The following is a 27,088-nucleotide window of genomic DNA, read 5'->3' on the forward strand; positions in this document are numbered from 1 at the left end:
GAAGCACCTCCTTTCTATCTGTCACTCCATTCAGCAGCGACCTCCTGCCTCTGAACAGCAAAGGATGCCTCCTCCTGATACTCCTCCTTTCAAAGCAAGTTTTTTTCTACCTCATTGAGTCTCTATTTCATATCGAATTTCAGCAGAGCCTGGCTTTCTCTCCTCAAGATATATCTGAAAGCTCCCTTTTCCTTTCCACCTATTACGTCCACAGATTGTTTCCTAAGGTATTAGGAATCAGATCCATACAATCAGTCCCTATGAAAAACGCTTGCTATTAAATATCAGACAATTCAATTATTTTTATAAGAAGCTACTTTGAGATGAAAAATATAAAAAAGAGACCACCATTATGTTATTTAGTTTCCTCTGTCATTATGATAGGTAATGCAATGCAGTTTGCTTTCTTTGCCAGGTACATAGACTTTTTCCATGCTTGCAGTGGACTACAAACATATTTTTAATTTTTAATTTCACTTTTCCTTGAAGTATGAAACAAAGCAAGGCAGGGTATATCTAGTTTTAAAGAACTAGATATACACCTGTGCTATTTTGATGGTAGAATAAATAATTTTTAAAACAAATGGAGATACTTTTCTGCATCCTGTACCAAAGCTCCCTGAGATACATTCAACTGCTCACAACCACAGGACATGTGAAATATCCCCAAAGAATCAGAACCTTCCTCCAGCCCCATGAAAGACTACTCACCAGACTTCCTTGCTTTCAAAGCAATAACAGCTGCTAGCTCTCTCTGCACCTAATAAAATATTAGGGGGAAAAACCAAATTAGAATAAGAAAAATGTAGCTTTGTTTTTAGATATGCAACCAAAGTTAAGAGCTGTTGCATTAAGTTTGCTGCCATGTTTTTGTTTATTTGTTTTTAATAATATGGAAAAACCTCTGCATAGGAATTTTAGGCCAATCCTCAAAGAATCTGATGGACTTACTTTAAAAAGAAATTAAACAGTTGCCAGAATGTACACATTGGAAAACATTGGTACTTGTGCCATGATGATGAGAAGTACCTCAAAAACATAACTGTGTAACATTCAGAAATAATGCAAATAAATTATTAAAACAGGCAAAATACTGTGGCAAAGATATTAAATATTCTTTATGTCTCAAAGATTCTAGTTTATACAGAAATTCTAGAAAAATTGAGGTAGGTGATCCTAGTTTAATTTGACCTCTGTTTGAATACAATGAAGGATCACTTGAGGCCTGACAGGTGTATAGCAACCATTTCAGATATTATGCTGCATAAAAGCAAGTGCTATCAACACACAGGGCAGGTGAAATGGGAATAGGCAAGATGACCTTTAATACCCTAAGTGCCTTAAACCTCACTTATTTGTCCAGATTTTGCTTGCTCACTCTCTCTCCCCCCAACACATACGCTTAAATCCTTTCTCAAAAACATTCTCAAAGAGGAACATAAAACAGAGACCAAAAAAGATAACCACAGTCACTTTCAAAGGTAACATGGAAAGAAAAAAGATAACACGGGGATAATCTTCGGGAAATCTATGTTAGACAGCAATAAATTTCCATAATAAGCAAGCTCATTCCTCTTCAGGACACAATCTTTTAAGCTTAGAAGAGTGTGAGTGAGTGAGTGAGTGAGTGTGTGTGTGTGTGTGTGTGTGTGTGTGTGTGTGTGTGTTTGCAGGGGTGGTGATACTGAGTTTGGAAGGGTCCTGCAGCTTAATATATTATACTAATGACATTTTTAAAGGCAGAGCATGAAAGCTCAAGGTTAAAGAAGATTTGCTATTGAAATCAATCTAATTTACATTGATGTACGTGAAGGCAAAAGTAGCCCAGTGAGTCACTGGGACTCTGTTTAGGACCAATTTCACAATGGCCAGAGTACCATCATCCCTGAAGAAGGCAGCTTCCCCCCCGTACTGCTTTACTGCCGTGCTCTCCCTGGCTGGCCAGTATGAATGCCATTCAAAAGGGTATATATGCTCCTGATTTAACTGATTCGTCGATTCCTTAAGACTTTCTCAGGAAAATTATATTGTAATCAGAAGATAATCCGTCCCTCTCTAACCGTGGGAGTCTGAGATCCAAAAATGCTCATGGGTAGAAGAATTTATAGTTGAAGAACTTATGGGGGAAAAGAGAGCTGGGGGAGATTGGAGTGATGATTAATCAGAGGAAAGCCTTTATAAATACTTGTATGTGTAGTAATAAAACAGCAACTAAATAAAATATAAATTAGTGCCTATTTTATATATTTGAAATTACATGTAAGGTTTATCGTAGTAACAGCATCTCTCTTCAGAATTTCCCTCTGTTACAGTGTCACAAATGTTTGTGGGTAGACAAAGATGCAGATTAGAAACACTCACTGGGACCTAGTGGATGGCTTCCTGATTTTATGAACTTCTAGGGAAGACTCCACTGTGGCTCAGAGACAGGAAAAAAGCACAGATGGAAAAGGATGCAGAACGTGGATCACTTAATTTGCACACAGAGGATCAAAGACTGTCTTCTCCACCCTCCATCAGTTTTCCATACTTAATATTCTCGTCATGAGAGCTTCAGTTTTTCTTTCTCAAATTAGAAATAAGGCTCAAAATAGAAACAGCTCAGAAAAGGAAACTGTTATATTCCCAAAACTGTATAAAACTACATCTTTTCAAAGATTTGGTACAGAAAGAAAGGGAGAAAGGGGATGAGAAAGAAACCAACATAGCACTTTTGGGGGAACCAAGAAGATGAGAGATGAGCAGCGAGAAAGACAAGAACTTCACAGTTAAATTTACAAGGAACCTAAGCTTTTTCTTTTATTGTATTTTTCCACATAAAGTAAATGAGATTACTCTACTGGAGTACACTACATCCCCTGAACATTTGCAGTCAGGGAAGACATAAAAGTGTTATGTTTCTGCCCCCGAGGGAAACTGTTCCTGACCAAAACCCCAAGGGTAGGTTTATTCTTCCTCCAAAACACAACGGGGGGGGGGGGGGGGGTGGGGGGAAGAACAGACCAAGCAAAACACAAACTGGGTAAGATCCCATTAGAGGCTCCTATAGCATCTTCCCGGCACTTCTTTTTTTTTTAAACACACTAGCAATGATGTAATTCATCATTTTCAATTGTGACTAATGCCTGTCTTCCGGGCAGAAGCTCCTCCAAGGCTTTTCATCACACTATCCAGGGCCATCAACACCCATTCACTGACGTACAGGAGGCGGATGCAGAGGTAACCTTAAGAGAACAGAGACAGAACCTAGGGGAGAGAAAAAGCTGCCTGAGGAAGGACAAGGAAAATCCAAAGGGAAGGCACTCCCCAGTAAGAAGGGACTTGCAGCAGAAATCTTCAGAACATATTAGAACGTATTAGAAGGACTCAAAGCCTCCTTTAGCAAATAATTGTTAGGTTTATACTGAAAACTAAAACTTTGAACAACTGCAGAAACAGGGACTAGAATTTTCTTTAAGCACTAATAAGGGACCTGTTGGCACTGAAAAAGAAATATAACACTCCAACACCGGTCAAGTCTTCAGGTGTTTGAAAGTCTGGCCCACATTTTGGTAACAACACAGACCAAAAACCATCCTGCTAAGATGCCCCTGAATTCCTAACATTCAGGAACTGGTTAAGATAATAAATATGTGTTACTTTAAACCATTAAATTTGGCAGTAGTTTGCTACACTGTAAAGTCTTTTAGAGATGATCATTTTTTCTACTTGATCTGCTTATGTTGTCGGTTAACGTAAGTTTCTCTCAACATGACAGAAATGGAACCCTCTTCTCAGATCAGTTTCAAAAAAAAATGTATACATATAGAGCCAAGAGCCGTGTTCTGACATTCGCCATTGTTTTTATTTAATGCGGGTACTAAACCACTGCCTAGGAAATTAGAAGAAACGCATTCTTCTTAATCTGACAGGAAGTTCATTATTACACTGGTCTTCCCTATTACAAGCCTTCCCTACTATGATCTGAACCCTTGAGGCTAGATGTATTCCAGAATTCAACATTTTATATAGTTCAGAAAGGTACCCTATCTAGGGCACACCCTCAGTGAGGTCTTGGGCAGTAACTTATAATAAGAAATCAGACACATTAATATTTCTGCGGGGACACATTAAAGGCAGGAGCCTACTGTGTCCCCCTTTGCCTGGCAAAGTAATAAAGCTATCCTTTTCTCTTTCACCCCCCGCCAAAAAAAAAATTTCCGCAATGAAATGTATGATTATTCATACCAAATGGGATAAAGACAGACTAGGAAAGGCCTCAGGATTTTCTACTAAATATATTCAGTTTAGGTTAGATTTTTGCCACCAAGTAAGTTATGAAACCCTATTCTTTTTCAGGGCTTTTATATTTCAGAGCTGTCAATAATGGATTGTAAACCTCTATTAATTTTACACTAAAAGTTTCTCTCCATCTTTTCCTCCTGTATCTTCTTGTCAAATACCTATGTAGTCTACCAAGAAATGCTTTCTTTAAATAGCTTGGATTTTCATCTATTTCAAACCTGACTGCACATGAGAATCACTTGGGGAGCTTTAAAAAAACAATTGATACCTGGGCCCCAACTAAATCAGAATCTCTGGGGAAGAGGTCCAGCCAACAGTATTTGCTGCTGCTGTTGTTTCCATGTTCCCTAAGTGATTCTGTCTAGGTTGTATCCAGGGTTGAGAAGCACTGCTCTATTTAATAAGATATCTTAGTTTCCCCAAGACTCAACCTTTTAATCTTATAATCATTTCAACTGACAATCAATCTTTACTTTTTATTTTGTTCTCCTCTAATTTAATTCATTTGTAAAGGAACATGGCCTTCACTGTGTTTTAGGTATTAAATTATGATATAATCCAATCAAATGATAAGATTCAGTTACTACATCAGCAGTTTGACAGACACGATCTACTCAAGCACAAGGAAAATTGCAAGGGAGCTTTTTAAGAAGCTTAAACTTTAAAACATAGTTTACTCGATATAAAAAGAACCATATAACTCAAAACACATCTGCAGCTTAGGGTATATTTGCTCTTGTGAATATTTAAAGAGAGGATAATTAAGGGACTGATAAAACACATCTCTAATTTTTCTCTCTCCTCTGGGTACCCACCAGCAATTTTAAAATGTTTTAAAATGCTGAAATGTTTTGGCTTTCTATCTTCAATAACCAGCAGGACTGTTCACAAAATAGCCCTGAAATTCAACAAGAATCAGAGCCAGTCTTAGTTCCAGTATTTTGTCTTTTTTCTCTGGCACTTTATAGTGCCTTCAGCCTCAAAATACAAATGCTCGAAAAGCTGTTTTGCATCAGTACAAGACTCAAGAGGCAACAGAAAGTGTCAAATGCAAACCCTGAGTGCCAGGGATCACGTCCATGGGAGAGGTTAACTGAGAAGACATGGCAGGCTTCCTGGAGGAACAGACCCTTGAAAACCAAGTGTGAAGCTGGATGGAAAGTCAGCAAAGGTCATTGTGGGAGGACAGATCAACAGTGGCAAAAGTCTTACCTAACCAAAGGGCCATTCTTAAAAACTAATTTTAAATAGGATCATGAATTCACAAATTCCCTAAAGGTTTTTAGTAAATCTATTAATCTTAGAAACATTTAAATGTTGATACTATGATAGAAATGTTTTTAAAACACAGAACCCATTTTCTCAATTACCTACATTAAATGTAAGAAGAAACATAAGCCAATACTCTTCCCTGTTTTATTCCCAAATATACTTACTTTTAAAACACTATAAAATCTTAAGATAGTATGGACTTGAAGAATTCTAGAAAAATAAATAAATATGCTTCTTAAAACCATCAACATACTTTTGGATAAGACACAAACTGAGCAGTGATGGTGGCTAGACTTCTGTCCTATGAAGGAATAACCATGGGCTCAGTGACAATTTTCTTTGTTCCTTGGAGGCCTGTTTTCCTATTTCCAAGTTCATTATTTTGTTCTGAAGAGTTAATATTGCCACAAGAATGACACATGGATAATCTTGTGATTACCTGTTAATGTCAACCAATAATTAGAAAATTAAGAAAGTTATTTATTTATCTGTCTAGACAATACTGCTCTCCATCTAATAGTTTACTTAACAAATAGTTCTTTTCCTAATAATTGCTCTCGCCATATCGAAGATGTGTTTGCTAAGCATGCTGGAATGATAAAATATGCTTATGCTTATTCATCTATTTCAAGGCTATTAGGGATATTTTTAAAATTTCATATAGACATTGTTGAATACATACAGATATGCCTATTCATTTTATTATAACTTAGACAATAGCTGACCATTCAAAGACTAATACATATATAGAAGTGTCCTGAAACTAACTAAATAAAGTGGAATAAAGTCCTACACGTAGGTTTTTTAAGTCTGCTACACATACACACATCTACTATGAGACAGATTCTCACATGAAAAAGATGTGATAATTTTTAGTTGATCATAAGCATGGTATAAGTTAACAATGGAAACGTGATTATTTAGAAGTGGATAACAATGTTTTTAGGAATATTACTAAAATAACATTCAGGTCAGCAAAAAATGATGGACTCCAGAGAAATCAACATCTGGATTGTATTCGGTTTGAAGTACCATTTGTTTAGGTTTATGAGGAGTCGAGAGCATCCAAAGGAGAACAACCACAGGGTGGTCACCTCCTTGTAGACAGTGAGATGGATGTAGCAGTCTTCATCTACCTTGTCCTCTCCGCAGGGTGTGGCAGGTTACCCATCCCCCTCTTCCTGACCACTGGGATTCCATGACACCATATGCTCCAGGCTTTTCTCTTTTCTCTTGGACTGCTACTTCTCTTCTCCCAAGGCTTCCCTTTCCTCTGTCTTGGTTTTGATGATCCTCAGTGATCTACCCTTAGCCCTCTAGACCTTCTTCTCTTTCTGTTCATTCTCTCTAGGCAACCTCATTTACTCACAGGGCTTCAATTATATCTCCACCTCCAGGGCCCGAAAGTCTCATATCCATCCACCTCCAAGACCTAAATGTCCCACTAGCAGCTCAAACTCAACATTTCCAAATGTGAAGTCACTGTCTTACCACTTTCCTCCACCCCATAAATCTGCTCCATGGCCCATACCCCCAGTCAGTGAATGGTACCACCATGTACCCAGGGTCTCAAGCCAAGAACTGAGGTATCCTTGATTTAGCTCAGCCCACCATCTTCTCCCAACTCAGACCGCTGTCTCTCATTTATCTCTCTTCATACCACATCATATATTATATAAGATATAATCTTGTATCTCTCGCTAAAAAACTCTTCAAAGACTTCCCATGACACCATGACAGAGTCCAATGTCTAATATTGCATATATAGTATTCTTTTCATCTGGTCTTCAGTATCATCTATTTCCATACCTCTTCTTAAAATCCATGTCTTTAAAAAAAAAAAAATCCATGTTCCAGCCTTAGTAAAATAGAACACTTGCAATTCTGTGAACACACCATGGTCTTTCTTTGCTCTGAGACTTTCCACGTGCTCTTCTGTCTGGAATGCCTCCCCGCCTCCCCACCTCCCCACTTTGTGTGGCTGTCACTTACTTGTCCTTCAGGTCCCAACCTAGCTGCCGTCTTCTCATGAGTCCCCCACCTCCCCCAATGGAGTGAAGTCCTCCCTGTTTATTCTCTGATAGCATTCTATATGTACCTCAGTTGTAGCACTACCACATGCTAGTGAAATCTCCTCTTTAGCTGAGGGTCTCCAACAGTAGACTGCAAGCCCACTGAAATAGCCTCCTTTATTCATCATTCTGACCATGACTCCTAGTACCACTCCTGACACGTATTTGTGATCAGGAATGCAAGTCAAGTGTTTGCAGTTGCTGCTGAGAACAGAAGACTTAGGGGGAGCATGATCATTAGCTTCAAATATTTGAAAGGTTGAGGCTAAAATTCAGAACAATGGAGAGAAGCTGCAGAAAGGCATGTTTTAGCCCTACGAACTTGCAAATAATCAGAGCTATCACAGTGGAAGTGGTCTACTATGTGAGGTTCAACAGAAGATGCTTTATAAGGGAAGGTAGATATCAGAAACACCCCGACCAAGGATTTGTTCTAAAGATTTGTTTTATGACTGCCTCCTATCCAAATCGTCCACTATAAAAAGAGAACAAGCATGAGCCTCCTGGGAGAAGCCATATCTGTCAGCCTGCAGTTGAACAGTTGGTGATGTTATAGCAATCTAATCTACCCAACAGAGATAGAGGGAGTGCAAATCTTAACAAACAGATGAAAAATAACTGTTGGAGTCCATTCCTTACTCTGGAAATCCCCTAAATTTCATGGCACAAAGAACAGGAGAAGCTATAGATGTACTGGCTGAATGAAATCTGAAAAGAGCAAGCAAATGACACTGACATCTTTTCAAAAGAGCAGCTATATCTGCTCCTTCAGCCTTCAAAGCTGCTCTTACAATTCTTGAGATAGCAGTTTCCCCAAAGCCCTAACTGCTGATCAACATGAATTTTTTGACAAACAAAAATTTCATATATATGAAATGTGTTTTAAGGAAACAAGTATACATTGGACATTCTGGGTTTTGCTATAACAATGAAATAAAACATTGATTATGAGTACATCATTAAATTTTTAAAAATTTTTTGTCTCAAGTTATTTTTTTCCATTTTCTGGTAAGACCAGAGTATTTTCAAACTATGTCACATTTAAATGATTCTTCAATAGATTTACATGATATAATTTATTTAACAAAGTATCTTTAAAGACAATATAATTTGCAAACTCATGTCTTAGTATGTCTTTTATTTCATATTATATGTCATTCCTTACATGTCTTTTCTCAGTCATCGTGCTCTTTGGAACTAAGTTTCTCAACTGTACCAAGAGTATAAATTCAACACTAGACATTCTAGGGATCTTCTACGGTAAGGATCTCCCATCTGTAGGGGTAGGTCCTATAGAACCTTGCAGGGATGTTATATTAGAAACTCTTGCATTGGCATGAATCCAGATCATCTAAGACCCTTTCCAACTAGAAAGTCTATCTACAAAAACTGTTAACATAGGAGGGCTTCCTGGAAGAACAAGATTCAGAACACAAGATCCAAAAGCCTAAAACAGGACTAGGAAATCTCCTATGCCAACCTTGAGAGAAATTCTGGGATTCTGGTTGTTGAGGCTGAATCACAGCTCTCCACCCCACAGCATAGGACTGCTGTGAACATTAAATGAGTTAATACCTATAAAACATCTGGGAATGGTGCCTGAAACAGTAAGCACTATCTGAGTGTTAGCTATCATCATCACATTACTGTAATACAGTTGAGCTTAACAATAAATTATAAGAGCAAGGTCCAATCTCTAGTTGCTTTAATATTTCCTATCTTTAAGACCCTTCTTCCCACCTAAACTGTGAACTCCCTGACAACCAGTAATGCTTCTGCGTATAATATTCCACCTACATGGCCCCTGCATTGTAACTGGCATAAAAGGGACTGATATGTTTCACCGAAAAGTTGTGAACTGCGCCCACAGTGCTTGTACTTCTAAAAGCTTTAAAAATAAGCTTTTAGGTTTCCACAGAATTCCGAAGCTTTTACAGATGTGTGAAAGACAGACTTTAGTTTTAGAAATTCACTTTGAAACTTCAGCGGGATCAACTGACTAGCTGTGGCCTGGCAGCTTTTGACATCTGAGACATAACTGCTGTTTAATGAATCAAGGGATTGCAGATATGTATTCAACAAGGAGTGTGTATTAAGTTGGTATTTCTGCCATAGCAAATCACTACCCGTTTAGCAGCATAAGAAAGAGGACATCCATTTATCATCTCATATTTCCATAGGTCAGGAGTCAAGGGACAGCACAGCTCAACTGGGTCCTCTGCTTAGAGACTCATGAGGCCAAAAACCAAGGCATGGGCAGGTCTGTGTTCCCTATGGGAGGCTTTGGGAGAGAATTAAATTCCAAGTGCATCCAGGTTGTTGGCAGAATCTGGTTCCTGCTTCTGTAGGACTGAGGTACCCATTTCCTTTCTGGTTGTCACCTGGCACCTGCCCTGGGCTCCTAGAGGCCTCTCTCTGATCTTTGCATGTGGACTCCTACTTCTCAGAGCCAGTGACACCACGCTGAGTCCTTCTCGTGCTTAGGCTTTTTCTTTACTCTCTCTTCTGCCATTTCTCTTTGATGCCTACCAGAGCAAGGTCTTTGCATTAGACTGGGTCCATGCGGACAATGCAGGTCTGCAGCCTTAATTATATCTGCAAAGTACCTTTTACCATGTAATGTAGTAGTTACAGGTGCCAAGCAGCACATTCATCTTTGGGATCATTCTACCTACCACAGAATGACAACACAGATCCTCAGAGCCCTCCTGAAAAACTAGCCCTCAACACCTCTTTTAGGGTTTTATAGTAACATGTTAATAGAGTCCAGTCCTGGAACATGATTTAACTGGCGTACTATCTTTCCCAGGGCACACCTCTGAGTTCACACAATGGAACCCGAAGACTTGAGAACCAGTCTGAATAAATTTCTAAATTCCTAAACCATGCAGCCATGTTTACATTATTTAATGATTCCTAATGGGTTAAAAATTAAAACGCTGTTTAATATAACTTCATAGGCTTCATTTTGTAAAATTCTTCAAATAAGAAGGGAACTCTATATACTACTATACATAAAATGGATAACTAATGAGAACCTACTGTGTAGCACAGAGAACTCAATGCTCTGTGGTTACCTAAATGGGAAGGAAATCTAAAAAAGAGTGGATATATGTATATGTATAACTGATTCACTTTGCTGTACAGCAGAAACTAACACAACATTGTAAAGCAACTATATTCCAATTAAAAAAAAAAAAAGGGAACGCTATAATCAAATCCCAAACAAAACCGGTTGAGACCTATTCAGTAACTATGAAGTATTTTAAGTGAAAATAATATAGACAATTGCTTTTTGAACCCTAAATTATTATTTTTAATTAATGTGGATTCTTAATACTTCCTGTCTCAAATGCTTTATCTCTCCAATGCAAATGACAGTACACTCTGCTATCGAGGCTGAAATGTGACAGTGCATGAAAAGCATGAGCAGAATGCCTGCACAAGGTAAGAACTCAACAAAAATCACCCATTCTTTGCCTTTTACCCAGATCTCACTTGGTCTTAACAACAAGCTAATAAATTAACATCCGCGAGCAAGTTTCCTCAATAATTTTCCCACATAGAAGTTCACCTCTGGGACTTCCCTGGTGGTGCATTGATTAAGAATCCACCTGCCAGCGCAGGGGACATGGGTTCGATCTCTGGCCCGGGAAGATCCCACATGCCGCGGAGCAACTAAGCCTGTGAGCCACAGCTACTGAGCCTGCGCTCTAGAGCCCTCGAGCCACAACTACTGAGCCCATGCGCCACAACTACTGAAGTCCATGCGCCTAGAGCCCGTGCTCCCCAACCACTGAGCCCACGCACTGCAACTACTGAAGCCCACACGCTCTAGGGCCCGCATGCCACAACTACAGAGCCTGTGTGCTGCAACAACTGAAGCCTGTGCGCCTAGAGCCCGTGCTCTGCAACAAGAGAAGCCACCGCAAAGAGAAGCCCATGCACCACAACAAAGAGTAGCCCACACTTGCTGCAAGTAGAGAAAGCCTGCACGCAGCAACGAAGACCCAGCGCAGCCAGAAAAAAAAAAAAAGTTCATCTCTGTGTTGTTTACAATAGAAAAGATGGAAAATAACCACAATGTTCAAAAATCAGGGGATGATAAATCCATGGAACGGGGTACTATGAACCCCTACAAATGTTGTAGGAGGTAATGTTAACACTGAAAATATATTAAGTGAAAAGCACAGACCACCAAATAAAAGGGTCATTTTTTTTTTACACATTTTACAAAAAATATACACGCAAGAAAAATAACCTAGAAAGTAACAACACTAAAGTGTTAATAAAGAGTTATTTCTAAGTGGTTTCATTCTGGGCATCTTTTTTATTCTGGAATTTTAAAAAGTTATTAAGTCTTTATATTCAAGTTAATCCAAATGTCAGATAAATTTTTAAAATTTGCAAAGTATAATCCACAGTAATGACAAGTCACTACCAAATTTACCACCCTTTTCACACTTACAAATATAGGAATAGAATTCATCCAATTTCTACCCAGTATCCACATAAAATTTCCTTATATTCTGATTTTTACAACAACATAAAATAACAAACTAATTTAAAATCTACCTTATTCCATCACCACCAAAAACTCAAGTAGTTTTCACTTTTTTATATGCCTCCTGGTCCTGCTTCACATATGGACGTACTATTTAAAGCTATGCCATTGAGTTAGGTATGCAAAATTACATTTCATCTAAGCAGCAATAAGAAGTTCTATTTTAAACAAATGCACAAAGAAGAAACCCAACATGAAATATTCATGGATCACCTTTTAAAGCTCCTTCCACTTCCCTCAGATAGGGTTTCACAGGAACACTTCACAAACCCATAACTGCGAATATACAACTTTTTTTGACTTTTTAATTTTTTAAACTGAATATAGTTGATTTACAATGTTGTGTTAGTTTCAGGTATACAGAAAAGTGATTCACTTTATATATTTTTTTTCCAGATTTTTCCCTTGTTTATATACAAACTGATAGCTAAATGATCTATTTCTATTCCTTGTCAATTAAAAATGCTTATGTTTTCTATGTGTACTGCAGGTAAAAATAATTATCTCCATCTTGGGAACAGATACCCAAAGACCATAATATACTGTGTATGTACATACACACACACACACACACACACACACACACTTCTTCCCCTATTGACAAGGGATTCATCAAGACATGTTTCATTCTTGAATGGGTTCTGCACACTGACATCTTTCTGAACTAATGCTTTTAAATAAATGCCCCTACACTGGGTTCACTGCAGTAGGCAAAAGACATGTACTATGCTGTTCACCAAAACCAGCTTGACAAGGCTACAGTTAAATTAGGTCACCACATGATCTGGGCATGTGCAGATGGTCTCTTTGGAAGTAGAGACAATAACTTAATAACTATTTTAAAAAGTTGTGTGCATGTACATCTGTATCTTTCAGTATTTAGGGATCTATTCCCAGGATGAAGAAAATCACTTTGATGTATGATAGACATAGAACATATTAAGCCTTTTTTATTGACAAAGGAGAGAAAAATACCATTCAGCTATCTGTTCCCATGTTGACAATCATGGGCTTTGTGGCATGTTACTGTGAGATCCTCCCTGAGGGAAACTGAAGGAGCTTTAACCAGCTCTCCAAGTGGTCCTAGAGACTTAAAAATCCACAGCCAAAGGCACCTTGAACACTGTAACGGCTGATCAGGGTAGTTCTAAAGCACAACGAGGGAAGGTACTAACAAGCCCCACGGCTTCTTATGAATACCAAGAACAAGGAATACTACACCAAGAATGTGCTACAAGTCCTCTGGGGCCTTCTTAATGCTCTTTGAAACCAGAGCTGTCTTCCAGGGCCTCACTTGACACTTTCTCAAAACTCAATCTACCCGGCCCTTCCCCAAATCACATAGTAGCTCTGAAGCCACTGGAAGGGCTGGAGCCAGGCTACAATTCCACGTAAGAATTTTACGTTCCCTAAAGACAAGAAATATAAGATGTTCACAATCCTGTGGCGGCCAGAGAGAAGGTTAGTCATTCCCTGGCGGAGTCACTTCTATTCTCTTAACAAACATGCCCACTCAAGTCTGTGATAGACTTAGAAAATGGAGGTTAACTACACTGCTTCTCCATTCCTCAGAAAGGAAGAGGCAGATAGCCAGGAAAAAGGGTGAGTGGAAATTAGTATTTCAGCATTTAAAAAAACCGCATTTCTAAATGTGGCAAAATTCATCACTGGATTGTGCTCATCAGGCACTCAATGCGACAGGTTCTCCCCACCTTCCCTAAGATTATTTCTAGACCTAACTAACTTGACGTATCACCTCTTAAATAAGTCTCCAAAATTCTAACTCTTTAAAGATTTGGCAAAACTCAAATCCCATGCTATTTCTGCTTCCTGAACTGGTACCAATGTGAACGTTTCCAATCAAACAAAGCTGTCACCGTTATCTTCACATACTATTGTTCAACAAGGAATTTCTCCAATGTATCAACCCAACTTGTAGATTTATCAAGAAGAACAAACTAAAGGAATCCTAGCCACCTTATACGCTTCCTGACCCAGAAAGGGTGCAGACAGAGTCCTGTGAAAGACACACCTTAAAGAAAATGGTGGAAGGTTCAGGTGAATGATTAGACATGGCAAAGGAGAGGAGTTTTAAATGAGTGAAAGCAAAATATGAGAACAGGCACGTGAGAGGAATGAGATAGTGACAAGACAGAGAATCTTGGAAAGTTGGGGTCTTTGAGTTTCCTAGTATCATGCTTTTGGTGATACAATACAATTGGTTGTTCATTAAGACTCAGGTCCTTGGGCCTCCGTGAAAAGTATTTCCCAAGAGAATTCTATCTAAGGAAAAGATGACATGGGAGAAGAATCAGAGGCCCAGGGTAAGTGCAGGTCTTAGTTAATGAGAATAAAATCAGATCCTTTTTACCTGTAAAGCAGGATCCCACATAGGGAAAAAATGAGAAGATGACTTTTACTAGAAAGAATGCTAGGAAGCCTGAGAGAACAAGTTCATGGTTGATGTGAAAACTGATGGAGTTACATCCAACTTCTGGACACTGAGCAGGGAAAAACCTTTCTGCGAAGTTGACAACGTGCTGCAGTTATAACCACCTCTTTTTTTTTCCCTAGAGAGGTGCAAAAAAAAAAAAAAAAAAATTCCATAGCAGATCTCTTTTTCTCTAACACTTTCACCAAAAGTTATATATCTTAGTATGGCTATTGGCTTCTTGGGGCTTCATCTGCTTCAAAATCTTCTAGAACTTACAGCAGTCACCCCATTTATAATTTGGGTTTGATTGCTCAGTGGTATTTCTCAGAGGAGTGATAACATACCCTATGAGAAGGAATTTGGAAAATACCACTAGGAGCATCAAACGCAGAGGTTCTACATTAAAGTTTGATGAGCTGAAGAAAATGAACAACAGGATAGAGCAGAAACGTACCAACAGAGAAATCTGAACTCTGAAAATTATCAACTACATCAGCTTTGAGAAGGAATATGAGGGTGTAACAGTGTCTAGTTAAATGTCTCCCGAGTATTAGATTCTGTTCTCATCCACACTGACCTCTCTTCCTAACTTCTGTATACTTGATTTGTCATTTGAATTCATCTCTCAAGATATGGCCACAAACTCTTCGCCACTACCACCGCCAGGTTCGCGTTTATTGTAGACACTCAGCGCTGTTCTCGTCTACCATCCAAGTGATGGCTGACTTTGCTGGACCAAGTAGCACAGAGGACCACGCCACATGCCCTACCCCCGTCCTTTTATAAACGAAAACTCATATAACCATGCCATCAAACAGGCATCTAATATGTAAAATTCACAACTTAGCCTAACTCACATCACCTCAGCGGTTTGACTGTGTGAATAAAAACCATGAATTTCACTCAGATGTTTGTGTTTTCTTATCTCTACAACTTCCATCAAGAAAATTTAGCCCGAAGTAACAGAAATAGCCCAACGTGGTTTGTTTAGGATGTTGATTTTAAGGAAGCATGAGCTAGAAGTCCAGAATCAGTTTTCATCTCCTATTTAAGGATGCCCATGTTTCCACCTCCTGTCTTTGGATGATGCCCAAGTACTTCTCAGTTCTTCAAAATGCCTCAAAGTTTAGCTTATTTCCTAAATTTACATCCTAAGAACTATGACTTTGAAAGCAATATTTCATTCACTATAAATTCTTCCCTATGTCTAGTTTATCCTGGATTGTAAAACAACTATATAAAATCTATGTCATCAATTCTGAACACTCCTTTTGGCATATACACTGGGAGAATTCATGTTTAAAAATAAAATAAAATAATGCTCAGAACTTCAAGGATAGGAACTGGGAGACTATGTCATCCAAGGGCCCTTCTTGGTCTGCCAGCTTTATCAGACTAACAGAGACTCACAGGAAATGAAGAAGAGAAGATTTTCAAGTTAACAAAATGTGGAAGGTCAGAAGATATTAAAAAGGAAGCTAAGACGTTAAGGCAGACACCACATGTACCGCAGGGAAAGCCAGACGATTTTCAGATAATAATGCCCAGAGTGTTTCTGTAGACTGTACATAATGGAAGGAGTCTATTATAGCCATGTCCTTTTTCCTTAAGCTGAAAACTTCTTACAAAGTTTTCTTCTTTAGGTTTTCAGATGTCAGGCGCTTGGGAGGGTGGCTCTTTCCTGAAACTCACCAGAAATGTACCTGGAACATTTTTATTGTCCATGTTTGTGTACATTTAACAGCTGTAAATCTGACTGAATTATCAAGACGTTTTTATTTCTATACACGTTGTCTTCTCATGTTCCTTTAATATGAAAACTCACTAGTGTTTTCTTCCAGGGTAGAATTTTAGGTATTATTTTTTTACATGACAGGACCCTTCTCTTGATGAACCTGAGACTAAGAAATAAACTATTTAAAAATGAGGATTTTTTTTTTAAAAAAGATAGCAACATACAAAACCCTCAAGTTTGAGTAAAAAGAGGTGAATATACAGGGCAGTACAGTAAACTCTATTGTGGGAAACTGCTGCCCCCTTTCCAGTGCCCCCTAATTACACAAACCTTTTTTTTTTTTTTTTAAATATTTTTTTAAATTAATTAATTAATTTATTTATTTATTTATTTTTGGCTGTGTTGGGTCTTCGTTTCTGTGCGAGGGCTTTCTCTAGTTGTGGCAAGCGGGGACCACTCTTCATCGCGGTGCGCGGGCCTCTCACTATCGCGGCCTCTCTTGTTGCGGAGCACAGGCTCCAGACGCGCAGGCTCAGTAATTATGGCTCCCGGGCCCAGCCGCTCCGCGGTATGTGGGATCTTCCCAGACCAGGGCTCGAACCCGTGTTCCCTGCATTGGCAGGCAGACTCCCAACCACTGCACCACCAGGGAAGCCCTACACAAACCTTTTGAAAAGCACTTTAACAAGTCTGCATTACAGACGTCACTTTTGCTTTCCTTTAATGCATTGAAGGGTCATGCTAGATGACAACTGTTACTTGACTGATGTATGCAAACATCTCCCTTCCTACATGGTGTTAACAGCTAGGTAACAAAGTTTTCATACCAAAGCCAACAGGAATAACTACATTGTGAAGCGGTGAAGCACAACAGTCCCTTCATAAACGCTTATACAATGAACAGAAGAATTTTAGAACTTAGATATTGTCTAGTCCAGCACTCAATTTGGCCAAGGTCATAGTGTTGGAAGAACTAAGAATCAAGGTCCACGTTCTCAGTTCAAAGACAGTTTCACTATTCCAGGCCGATCAACCATCAATTAAGACGTGAATTCTTCTCCTCTGCCCTTTATTCTCATTCCTACTCTAGCACCTTACCTCAGTTTACTCAGTCTTTTAGCTTGGAGATTTTTTCTAGTAAGATTACCTCAACCAAATATATAGCCGACACTTTGCTGTCCACCCTCCTTTTTAGAGGCTTTCTTGATCGGTATTTCCACCTCTCACCGTCCTCTCCTCTCCCTACTGCCCTCTTATCATGGGTGCTGCCCAAGACTCCATCTTCCACTACGCTCTTCAATCGACAACCTGGACTGGTTCCCATAGCTCTAGCCCTGACCTTTCTGAGTTCCAGATTCGCGTCTCCAGGTATTTCCCGAATATTTTTACATCCTCGTGTCCTCAAACTCAGTGTGTCCAAAATGATGTCATCTCTCCTTCCACGCATTTTACTCAGCTTCCTAAGAGTATCATCGCTTTTCCATTCAAGTTCAGAACTTCGGTTATCTGACTCCTCCTCTACATGTACCTGTGCTACTGATTTTTAAAAACTTCTTTATGCTCCTTTTTGAACTCATTTTTCTTTTGGTTCCCCCGAAAATCTCCAGAAACTATAATAGGTTTTCATCAGCCTCTCAACGAGTCTCCCCATCTCCAATTCATCTTCTTGTTTCTTAAATGTCTGCTTCATCATGTTAATCTGTTGTTCAAAAAGTCTTTCACTTTTCTCTATTAGGTGCTTCCTCTGTAACCAGAGGGATCTACTATTTTCCCACTGTATTTTCCCATTCCTCTGCCTGCACACAATAAATCCTACAGCTAGAGTACACATCCTTTGTCACCTGTTCACATCCTGATTGCCTTCAATGATGGTTCAAGTCCTGTCTCTTCAATGAAGCTCTCTGCTGCGGTTCTTGGACTTACTACCTATACACCATGATTTTTGATGCTCAATTGCCAGCTGTTTTATAGGTTAACTTTTTAATGTGCCTATCTTCCTGGTACAGCTGTAGGAACCACATCTTACCTGTCTGCTGCTTCTGAAACTTACCTAATAACTGTATTACGTTAACAAAAAATGAGGTGTAGTAGTTAAGAGAACATGATTAGGAAGCAGAAAATTCTACATTTAGATCCTGGCTTTGTTCCTTTCTAGATGGGTGACTTTGGGCAAGTTACCTAACCTCTAGAAGCTTTCATGTCTGTAAAACAGAGATAACGCCACTTATTTCACAGGGCTGTTGTGAAGTGTAACGTGTGTGTGTGTATGTATGTATGTACACACACACACACACAATGTTTAACATAGTATTTGGTCTGTAGTGAGTGTTTTTTTTAAACAGATGGCTGTTAACAATTTTGCACATAACAGGCACTCCTCTTTGGTCAATATTTTAAACTGCAAAGGTCATGTTAAATATTTTTTCATAACACGCTGTCAAGATTTCATTTCATGTGAAGTTTTATACCACTGAGCACTGTATTTAGCCAAAAGTTACTTTTCTAAGCTACATTCCAGAAGAGTAGGAAAGACAGCTTTTAACTTTCAAGCTATGCCCAGATGCCAAGACTTGGTGTACCAACTGTGTAAGATCAGTTTCATTCCACATATATAACCCAAGCCAGCATGACTTTCAGCAAGCACCGCTTAAAGAATGCAGTTAAAGAAGAATTCAAGAATCCTTGGGAAGGCTAGAAAAGTTTCCAGAAAGCCCAGCCAATGGATAAAGATTTTGTGAGACAGGATTGCTAGAGCCTGTCAAAAACCGGAGCTCCATGATTAGAGGCCATGGCCACCTTTTTCTAGGAAGAAGGGGATAAGCTTTCCTTCAACCAACAAGTCAACTACCGACTCTAATTAATGGCTTTAAAAGACATAATGAAAATGTTGCAATCTACTACATTTAAAAACTGAGGACTTGATCTTTTGTTGGTTGAGGTGATCTTTTTTTTCCTAATGAAACATACAGTCTTTTCTCCTTTGTGCAGCAGGTCACAACTTGCCCTAGGTTAAGTCATACTGTATTAAAAAAAAAAAAAAAAATCCTCCACTAAAGTTCCAGGAACTTTCCACCAAGAGCATCTATGATCTTGCAGGAGAGGCTGCATCAGAGTAGAACAAGTTAATGCCACTGACTCCTTCTGCCTTGACCTGGGCCTCCCACAGTGATGAGCAACCATAGGGCAAGTGTCTCTCTACACCAATACCCAGACTGCCGCCCTCCAAAGACCCCTCATTATTTCTGCACCCCTGGGCAGGGAAATCACATGGCCTTACCGCAGACGTTAGACGGCAAAGAATTTCATCGCTGCTCTCTTCTGAGTCTTCAATTTTCTGATGAGATCTTTGAAAAACAAAGAATAAATTACTCTTCAGCTTTGGTTGCTCAAATTTATTCACCAAGTGATGGGGAATACACGGTAAATAATAGCATTATTGCTTAATACATTAGTGAAAGTGCCCATGCGAGTAACACGGTGACAATAATGCCATAGGAACACAGCTCTGCTGCAGCCCAACTGTTCCTTCGAAATCAATTAGCAAGAACGTCTTTCCCATACATCAGTTAAATCCTGAGGGCTGCGTACTGCTCTCCAAATGATAGCACAGAATAACCCTGACACACCAGATTTACAAACACGGGCATGCACAGAGCACAAGTGGACGGCGAATGTAACGTAAAGTACTGACATTCCCGCTCAGTCTAAATGAAATCCAGATTCCAAAAATATGAAACATGAATTTTCCACTACATCTGAGTTTCAGCCCAAACAGATTTATTATGAAATGGTCTATTATAAGCCTAATACTGTGATAGGAATTATGTTCAATACAATAGCAGAAGCACTTTGGTCTTTTTTACGAGACCACAGCCCAGTTGAGAAGAAAATTATGCATGTGTTAAATAACTAAGGAGACATACAACATAATACACAGTATAAGATCAGTGTGTTTAGAAAAATCATCTTTCTAATGTAATTCATGAAAAATTTTCACCACACGAATGTACATGCTAACATAAAAAATTATCTACTTCAGACAAATCTTATAAAATTACATTTTTTTTCCTGACTTGGTCAAAGGAAAAAAACATTGACTAATGCCAACTGAATATATGTAATTGTCTCCCAGATCTATTTCCACAAGCAATTCCCTTCAACACCTGTGGACTGGGTGGGGGGGGGGTGGGGATTGGTGGTAATTGCCTTGCAGAGCGGCGGTATGGCACTGGCAGCCCAGTGATTGATTTCAGTCTCGGGAACTGCAGTGGGCCAGCTGGAGCGCGAGCCCCGCGGGGCACGAGGGCTTCTCCTGGCTCTTAAGACAGCTAGGAAGATGCTCTTTAAGAAAAGAAAAGCCAGTCGTATCAATTCTGGCACTGGCTTCCTGTTTCTGTAAATGTTATTAAACCCTTTCAAAAGAAAAAAAAAATCCCACCCTTCAAGTCAGAGCAATGAATTACAAACTACCGCCTTTACAAGAATTGCATGTTCTAGATATGAAACAGTGGGCATGTTGTCAACTAATTTCATTCTTGGTGCAGCAAAGCATCTGAAACATGACCTTGATGATGAACATTTCAAACAATGAGCTTTATTATTAAAATGATCTATTCACAAGGTTTCCATACACACGAAGTTACACTGAGAAGAGATTTGCAACCCTTTGTAACATGAGCCACCAAACTAGGTTTATAAGATTATGCTGAGGTGACAAACAGATCTGAGAGGAAATTAGGAGCCAAGAGCATTAGACACAAGAGCACCAAACACGGGCTTCAACGTCCCGTCTGTCTGTGCTGAAGCGCAAGCTGGTCATGCCCTCTCATGCCTCTCAGCCCCCAGCAGCACCTGAAGGATGAGTTAACGTGCATGACGTATTTTGCATTAGCACAGATTCTGTCATGAATGTGTTTTCAACAAACTGCTGAAAGGAACTCAAAACTCCAAGGGAAGCTCTTGTGTACGTCACTGATCGTGGCTATTTGATGAGTAATGGCCAAGCTGTTGCTAGCTCAGTGACAAATAATTTGTCTCTGTTCAAGCAAAACTATCTTTCATCACGCTTCCAGCACAAAACATGCCTTGGCAGAAACGTTTCTAAAGGAAATACGTGTAAGAGAGACAGAGTGATGGTCTCCCGAGAGCTGTCCCACAGCCCGTCTCCCATTTTTAATCCCCTCAATCACCATAATTTATACCCAGAACTCCCAAGTCCTTCTCTAGCCCCTGAATCTTCCCTGAGCTCACCCTGTGTTTCCATCTAACTTCAGTGTGGTTCTAAGTGGCCATTCCAGAACGTTTTCACCCACATGGGAATCTCACAGGCTCCTCAAACTCGACATAACTTCCACTGACATCCTCTTGCCTCCTGCCCTCACCGGTTCTGCCAGTGCCTCTCACCACTCAGCTTTATGTCACCCTGCGGCCCTTCCCCGCCTCCGGCACTCCCCCGCCTCTGCTCTGCTCTCCTACTTTCCTCCCCACGAGCCGCGCTGATAGGCCCCCACCTCCACAACTAATTTTAACCACCTTCTAACCAACTCGTCTCTGCCTCTCCTCCTGTACCCCATCTCCTAGAGATGCCAGGATTCTCCTTCTAAAACCCAGATCTGGTCCGCTTTTCTCCAGACTCACACCTTCAGGGATTCTCCCACTGCCTGCTCAAGAATTCAGAAAGCCTCTTCCTTTCTGCTGGGGAGTCCCAGGTTTGCCCTGCACCAGCAGGTACCTGCATGGCACCTGGCGTAGAGGAGGGACGTGGGAGCAGGACTGAGGGGGACAGGCAAACAGTGGGAGAGCCTGAAAGGGGGGAAGGAAGAGAGAAGGGGGTGCTCCCTCACTCCCCTTCCCTCCTCACCACTGTGGCCCCTCCCCAGCTTAATGCCAAAAGGCCCAGAAGTACCAGACTCTCTTTCCCCAGTAAATGTATTTTTACAAAATGAGATAAATTCTGATTATTTTACGATATAAATACACATCAGTGCAACTCAGCGAAGACAAAGTCCTCACATGTCAGATCAAAACAGGTAATGAAACAAACAGATGGGGCAAGGGAGAATAAAGGAAAGAATCAGCTGTAATACGTAGTACACCATTTTACATAAGTGACTCGTGCATCCGTGGATTTTGGTATCCATGGGGGTCCTGGAACCAATCCCCCATGGACACCAAGGGAGGACTGTATTTGCATATTTGCCCCATTGTTACCAAAGGGGGCCGCGCTGCTCAGTGAAGAAGAGACGAAGAGAGACTCTGGTTAGAGAAGGGGACAGAGAAACCCTGGCTGGACTCAGCCGCCAATGGCAGTGACAAGTTGACATAAGAAAGAGAAGGAAAAAGGAAGTGGCCCCAGGAAGGAAGACCCATCCTTGAGGGTTTGTGCCAGCAGGAAGCTCTGGCACAACGGGTGTTCCCTTTGTGAATTCTCACGGCTGCTTCTCAAGGTCTCTGCTTGCCAACAGCCCAAGCCTGACCCCATAACCCTCCAAGGCAAATGCCGAACCCTAGTGCTGTGAATCCTAGTGTGTCGATTCCTAATGCCTAGTCTTTGTAAGTGCACGAGGTCTGCAATATCTAAGGGTGCCGCTGTGAGGACACAGGAATGGCAAAAGCCTCTGGTCTTCTGCCCTTGTCCCTCTAACTATCAAACAGGACACATTATCGTTCTACTCAACCCCCACCAAAACCAAAACAAACCCCTGCCTTCCCTACAGCCTTCCCCCGCTTAACTACAGGCAACTCCATCCTTCCAGTTGGAAGTAATCCCTAAGCCCCACAGCCCGCCCCCCGCCTTACAGTCTACACTGTATCCATCCCCAAATCCTACCAGCTCTGCCTTCAAGGGAGATCTCCCTTTTGACCATTTCTCACCACCTCTACTCCAACCGCTCTTGCTCCAGCCACAGGATCTCTTACCTCGACCCAGGAGCCAGAGTGGTCTTGTTCACATGTAAGTTAGATCATGTCCCCCCTCTGCTCAGAATCCTCAACTGACTCCCTATGTTTCTCAGTATAAAGCCAAAGCCTCTACAGTGGCTGACATCTCTCACTTCTCTACTCCATTCCAGTCTCTCTTGCTTTGCCTTAATGCTTCTGTCTTGGGCCTTGCCCTGACAGTCCCCTTATCCTAGAGCACTTCCCTCACATTGCACACTGCTTCTTCCCTCACATCCTTCAAGTCTCTGTCAACCTCTTGAAGAGGCCTTTCCTGACCCATATCTCTATCGCTCATTTCCTACTTTATTTATCTGCATAAAGTTTTCCACCATTAACCAACATAAATCTGTTTGTTTATGAAATTGCCTGTCCTCTCCCCTCCTAGACTATAGGCTCCATGGGAGTAGAGATTTCTGTCCGTTTTGTTCCTGGTTCCATCCCCAACACTTAGAACACAACACAGTCCATAGGAAGCATTCAATAAATCTTCATTGAATAAATTAACTGAGGACCTTAAACTTCAGAGAATGCTCTGCTATCAGCCACCATCCCCGGACGACCCCAGCACAAGACATTAGCTTGTTCTCTGCAGTCAGTTCAACTGAAGGACCCTGCTTATACTCGAGCCATTTCCCTCAGCTCTTCCATCATCCTCCCAGCTCCCTGCAGCAGTCCCTCCTCTCAGTGACCACCTTGTCTCTAAAATCCAACATGAATGACTTTCTTATATCAAACTCTAAAGAGCTGGTAACTCTGAAAATATCTTAAATAAAATAATAGCAACCAATGGTCACCCTCACTTCCTCATCTTCCCCTAAAAAATAATTAGTACAGTCTTAGTGACAGTTTCCAACCTGGCCAGCTGTTTGACAATCATTTACACAATTCATACTGCATCAGAAAAAAAGCAGGAAATTCCCCACCGCAAAAGGTCTCCCAACACAAACTCTCAGCTCTGAGAGGGCTAAACAGTCACGTGGGGTTGATTTTCAATAAAAAGCCTTAGGAAGCAGCACATAAGAGCCATTATCTGGGCGGTAGAATTCATTTTATACCAGTCAGGTCCAGTATAATTTCTAGAAACTTGGGTTTAGCTGGTATTCCTGCAGGGGTTCCCAAAATTCTCTTAGCAAAAATTCCTTCATGAGAATTATGTAATGAGTTTGAGATTATTCCAATGACGTTTTTCAAAATAAAGCTTACCGTAAATCTTCTATGTGAGAGATAGAACCCACACTCCTTAATCAGGTTTTGACCAAAATATTTGTGCCTCAAGATTCAAAAGCAACTAGTATCATCTTGTAATTGGAAAATCCTACTTCCTTTTCAACAGTGGAAGAGGCTTCCTGGGATTTCAGGATGGAAAGCTGGAAGCATTTCTTACAGAAATATTATCTAAGTAATATCCTTTTGCATTTGTATATTGATGTAACTTTAAAAATGCACAAGTTCTATCTATCTATCTACATCTACGTCTCAACATTGAATGGCATATTCACTGAGTTGCCAAGAGCTACCACTCCACACATAACATGGTTCCTGCAGGAAAATGTGTTAAATGTATCCAACAGCCATAAAATAGACAAACATTTGGAGTCTAGTGGTTCAAGAGGTGTAGACCATGCATAACTGGCATGTGCAAAGCCAGGTGAGGTGTCACACATGACCTTCCAGGCACACGTGAGCCAGCACGATCCCAGGCCCAGGCATGTTGCACATGACAGAGGTCACGAACAGTTTTCATGTAAGTTGCGATCACTGCCATCCCTGCGGCTGTCATTTGTTTCTGAGTGTTTCCTACATACACCCTATACATCAACCTTCGCCTTAAACAGAGATATTCTAGACTGAGACTTCATGAAGGTGGGGAGCACACGTGTCTCCAAATCAGGAAGAGGATGTTCCTGGGGAATTTGGGGCAGGCCTGTCCACCACCTCCCACCCTGAGCCAGGCTGACGCTGCCCTGCCCCGCCCTGCTTGGTCTGGAGGGACCTGAGGAAAACACAATTTTTAGCGTGAACCTCAGACTACCCCTGCTAAAGGCTGGTGAAATTCTAGGGCATGGAATAAACCAGAACCAAGACAAGCTCTACAGGAATCTTTCAAACATGATCCCAAGACAAACAGGAGATGCACAGCACACACATATATGAAAAAAAAAAAAAAGCACATAATAGTTAGTGGGCTTAACAAAATCCATCTTTAAGATACTCTGCCAACAAAAGTGAGAGTCGCTTAGCCTGATCTGTGATTCAGGGGCATCTTGGGAGAAGTAATATCCAAGGTGAGGTTCTGATGGAAAAGGAGTGGCCCTGGAACTCAGCAGGATGACCAGCACAGGGGAAGTGGGAAACGGCAAGAGATAAAGCCAAGGACAGAACAGTCAGGGCCTGTCTATTGCTGCTAAAGAGTTTTGGTTTTATGCTGAAGGCCATGAACTTTGGCTGTAAAGTGAACAAGATGGAAGGAGAAGTACCTAGAAGAAGATATAAAATCAAAGGTAGGTTTGGTTTCTTCCTCTTACGACTGAGAGATCCATTTGTTTGAGAAAGGAGAACAGCCAACAGAGAGTGAGGAACTGAGAAAGCAGGCATGGGAAGTGTCCAAGGAGGGGTAGGACTCATAGCCCAGGCAGAAGAATGAGTCTAGAACAGAAGGAGGGACTCTTCTTCCACCATGCTGGGAAGAAATGATGATACGTCAGCTGACAATGCCAGAATCCACATTCTTCTTGGACAACCCAGAATCCATCCCACACTTGCTGAATGTCAGGCAAGGAAAAGTATTAGGGACTTTCTCTTTCAGAATTATTTCCTGGGCCAGATTTAAAAAAATTTTTTCCCTAAGAAATCATTGCCACAAAAGAGAATGTTCCTCAAGGGACCCAGAGTCAATCTCTACTGAAACCAACACCTACTGACCCCAAGAGGATAAGAAGGTGTCATACCTGACACTCAAGTACTGTCCCACCTATATCTTCCCATAATATCTGTAACAGGACAGATCTATTTTGCTTAACAAAGCAAATTCCTATTACAGAAAGAAAAAGTGGGACGGTAGAAGAATGAGAGTTGGATTTTTTTGAGATCACTGACATCATGAATACAAACACCTGTTCAACCTTCTCAAGAGAAGATAATTTTTCATAGCATCAGGCTATCAGTTATGCTTATAGAGGAAATTTACCAAACAGTAGTAAATTGTGAATGTGACAGGTTTTATTAAGGTCCAGGGTATACAGGGACACGTTCATCTAAAACTGAATAAAATTAGTTATTACTAGTATCTCTTTCACATTTTATATTGAAGATTTGAGAACTAATGCTTAATATTTAATTAAACAGCTACATTTCGAATGCTGGCACAAGCATGCCTAAAAGTTCAATTGTTGTTAAAATTCCTGTACTGTTCCTAAATTGATGTACTCTCATAAAGATAAGCTGTCTGTTCCCACACCTGGAATAAGTCTGGTCTGTAAACAATGGAAATTTTGGAGGACTTAGCGTTTCCTTGGGAGAGGGGGTGATGAGTAATAACAAAGACTAAGACAAGCTGGTTTCACAGCATTTTTTATACAAACAATTTAAAGTGATAAATGAAAATTTTCTTCACCTATGATTCTAATACAAAACTTATGCCAAGTTCCATCATGAAAAGTTTTTTGAGAAATACTCAGAAAATGTTTGTTTACTCATCCAGTCTTTCCTCCTCTCCAAGATTCATGAAATGAGAACCTAATTAGGAAAAGTGAGGAATACAAAGGGTAGGTTTGGGACATAGGAATGAC

General features: G+C 40.4%; 1 protein-coding gene across 6 annotated transcripts in view; it reads right to left on the reverse strand.

Annotated features, from left to right (window-relative positions):
• RAPGEF5 (Rap guanine nucleotide exchange factor 5) overlaps positions 1 to 27,088 on the reverse strand; it is a 219,143-nt gene that overhangs the window by 137,557 nt on the left and 54,498 nt on the right. For 5 of the 6 annotated variants that reach the window (XR_005021218.1, XM_036863410.1, XM_036863409.1 and 2 more), the window contains exons 6-7: positions 19,639 to 19,705; positions 712 to 760 (exon numbers count right to left, since the gene is read on the reverse strand). Coding sequence is in view for 4 of the 6 variants with exons in the window: in XM_036863410.1 (XP_036719305.1) it covers positions 712 to 760; positions 19,639 to 19,705 (116 nt within the window). In the remaining 2 variants the exon portion in view is untranslated. Of the gene's footprint in view, positions 1 to 711; positions 761 to 19,638; positions 19,706 to 27,088 lie in introns of those variants that run through there. The other variant, XM_036863413.1, reaches the window with a different exon arrangement.

Source organism: Balaenoptera musculus, chromosome 9 (assembly GCF_009873245.2).
Source record: "Balaenoptera musculus isolate JJ_BM4_2016_0621 chromosome 9, mBalMus1.pri.v3, whole genome shotgun sequence".
NCBI classification, from domain to species: domain Eukaryota; kingdom Metazoa; phylum Chordata; class Mammalia; order Artiodactyla; family Balaenopteridae; genus Balaenoptera; species Balaenoptera musculus.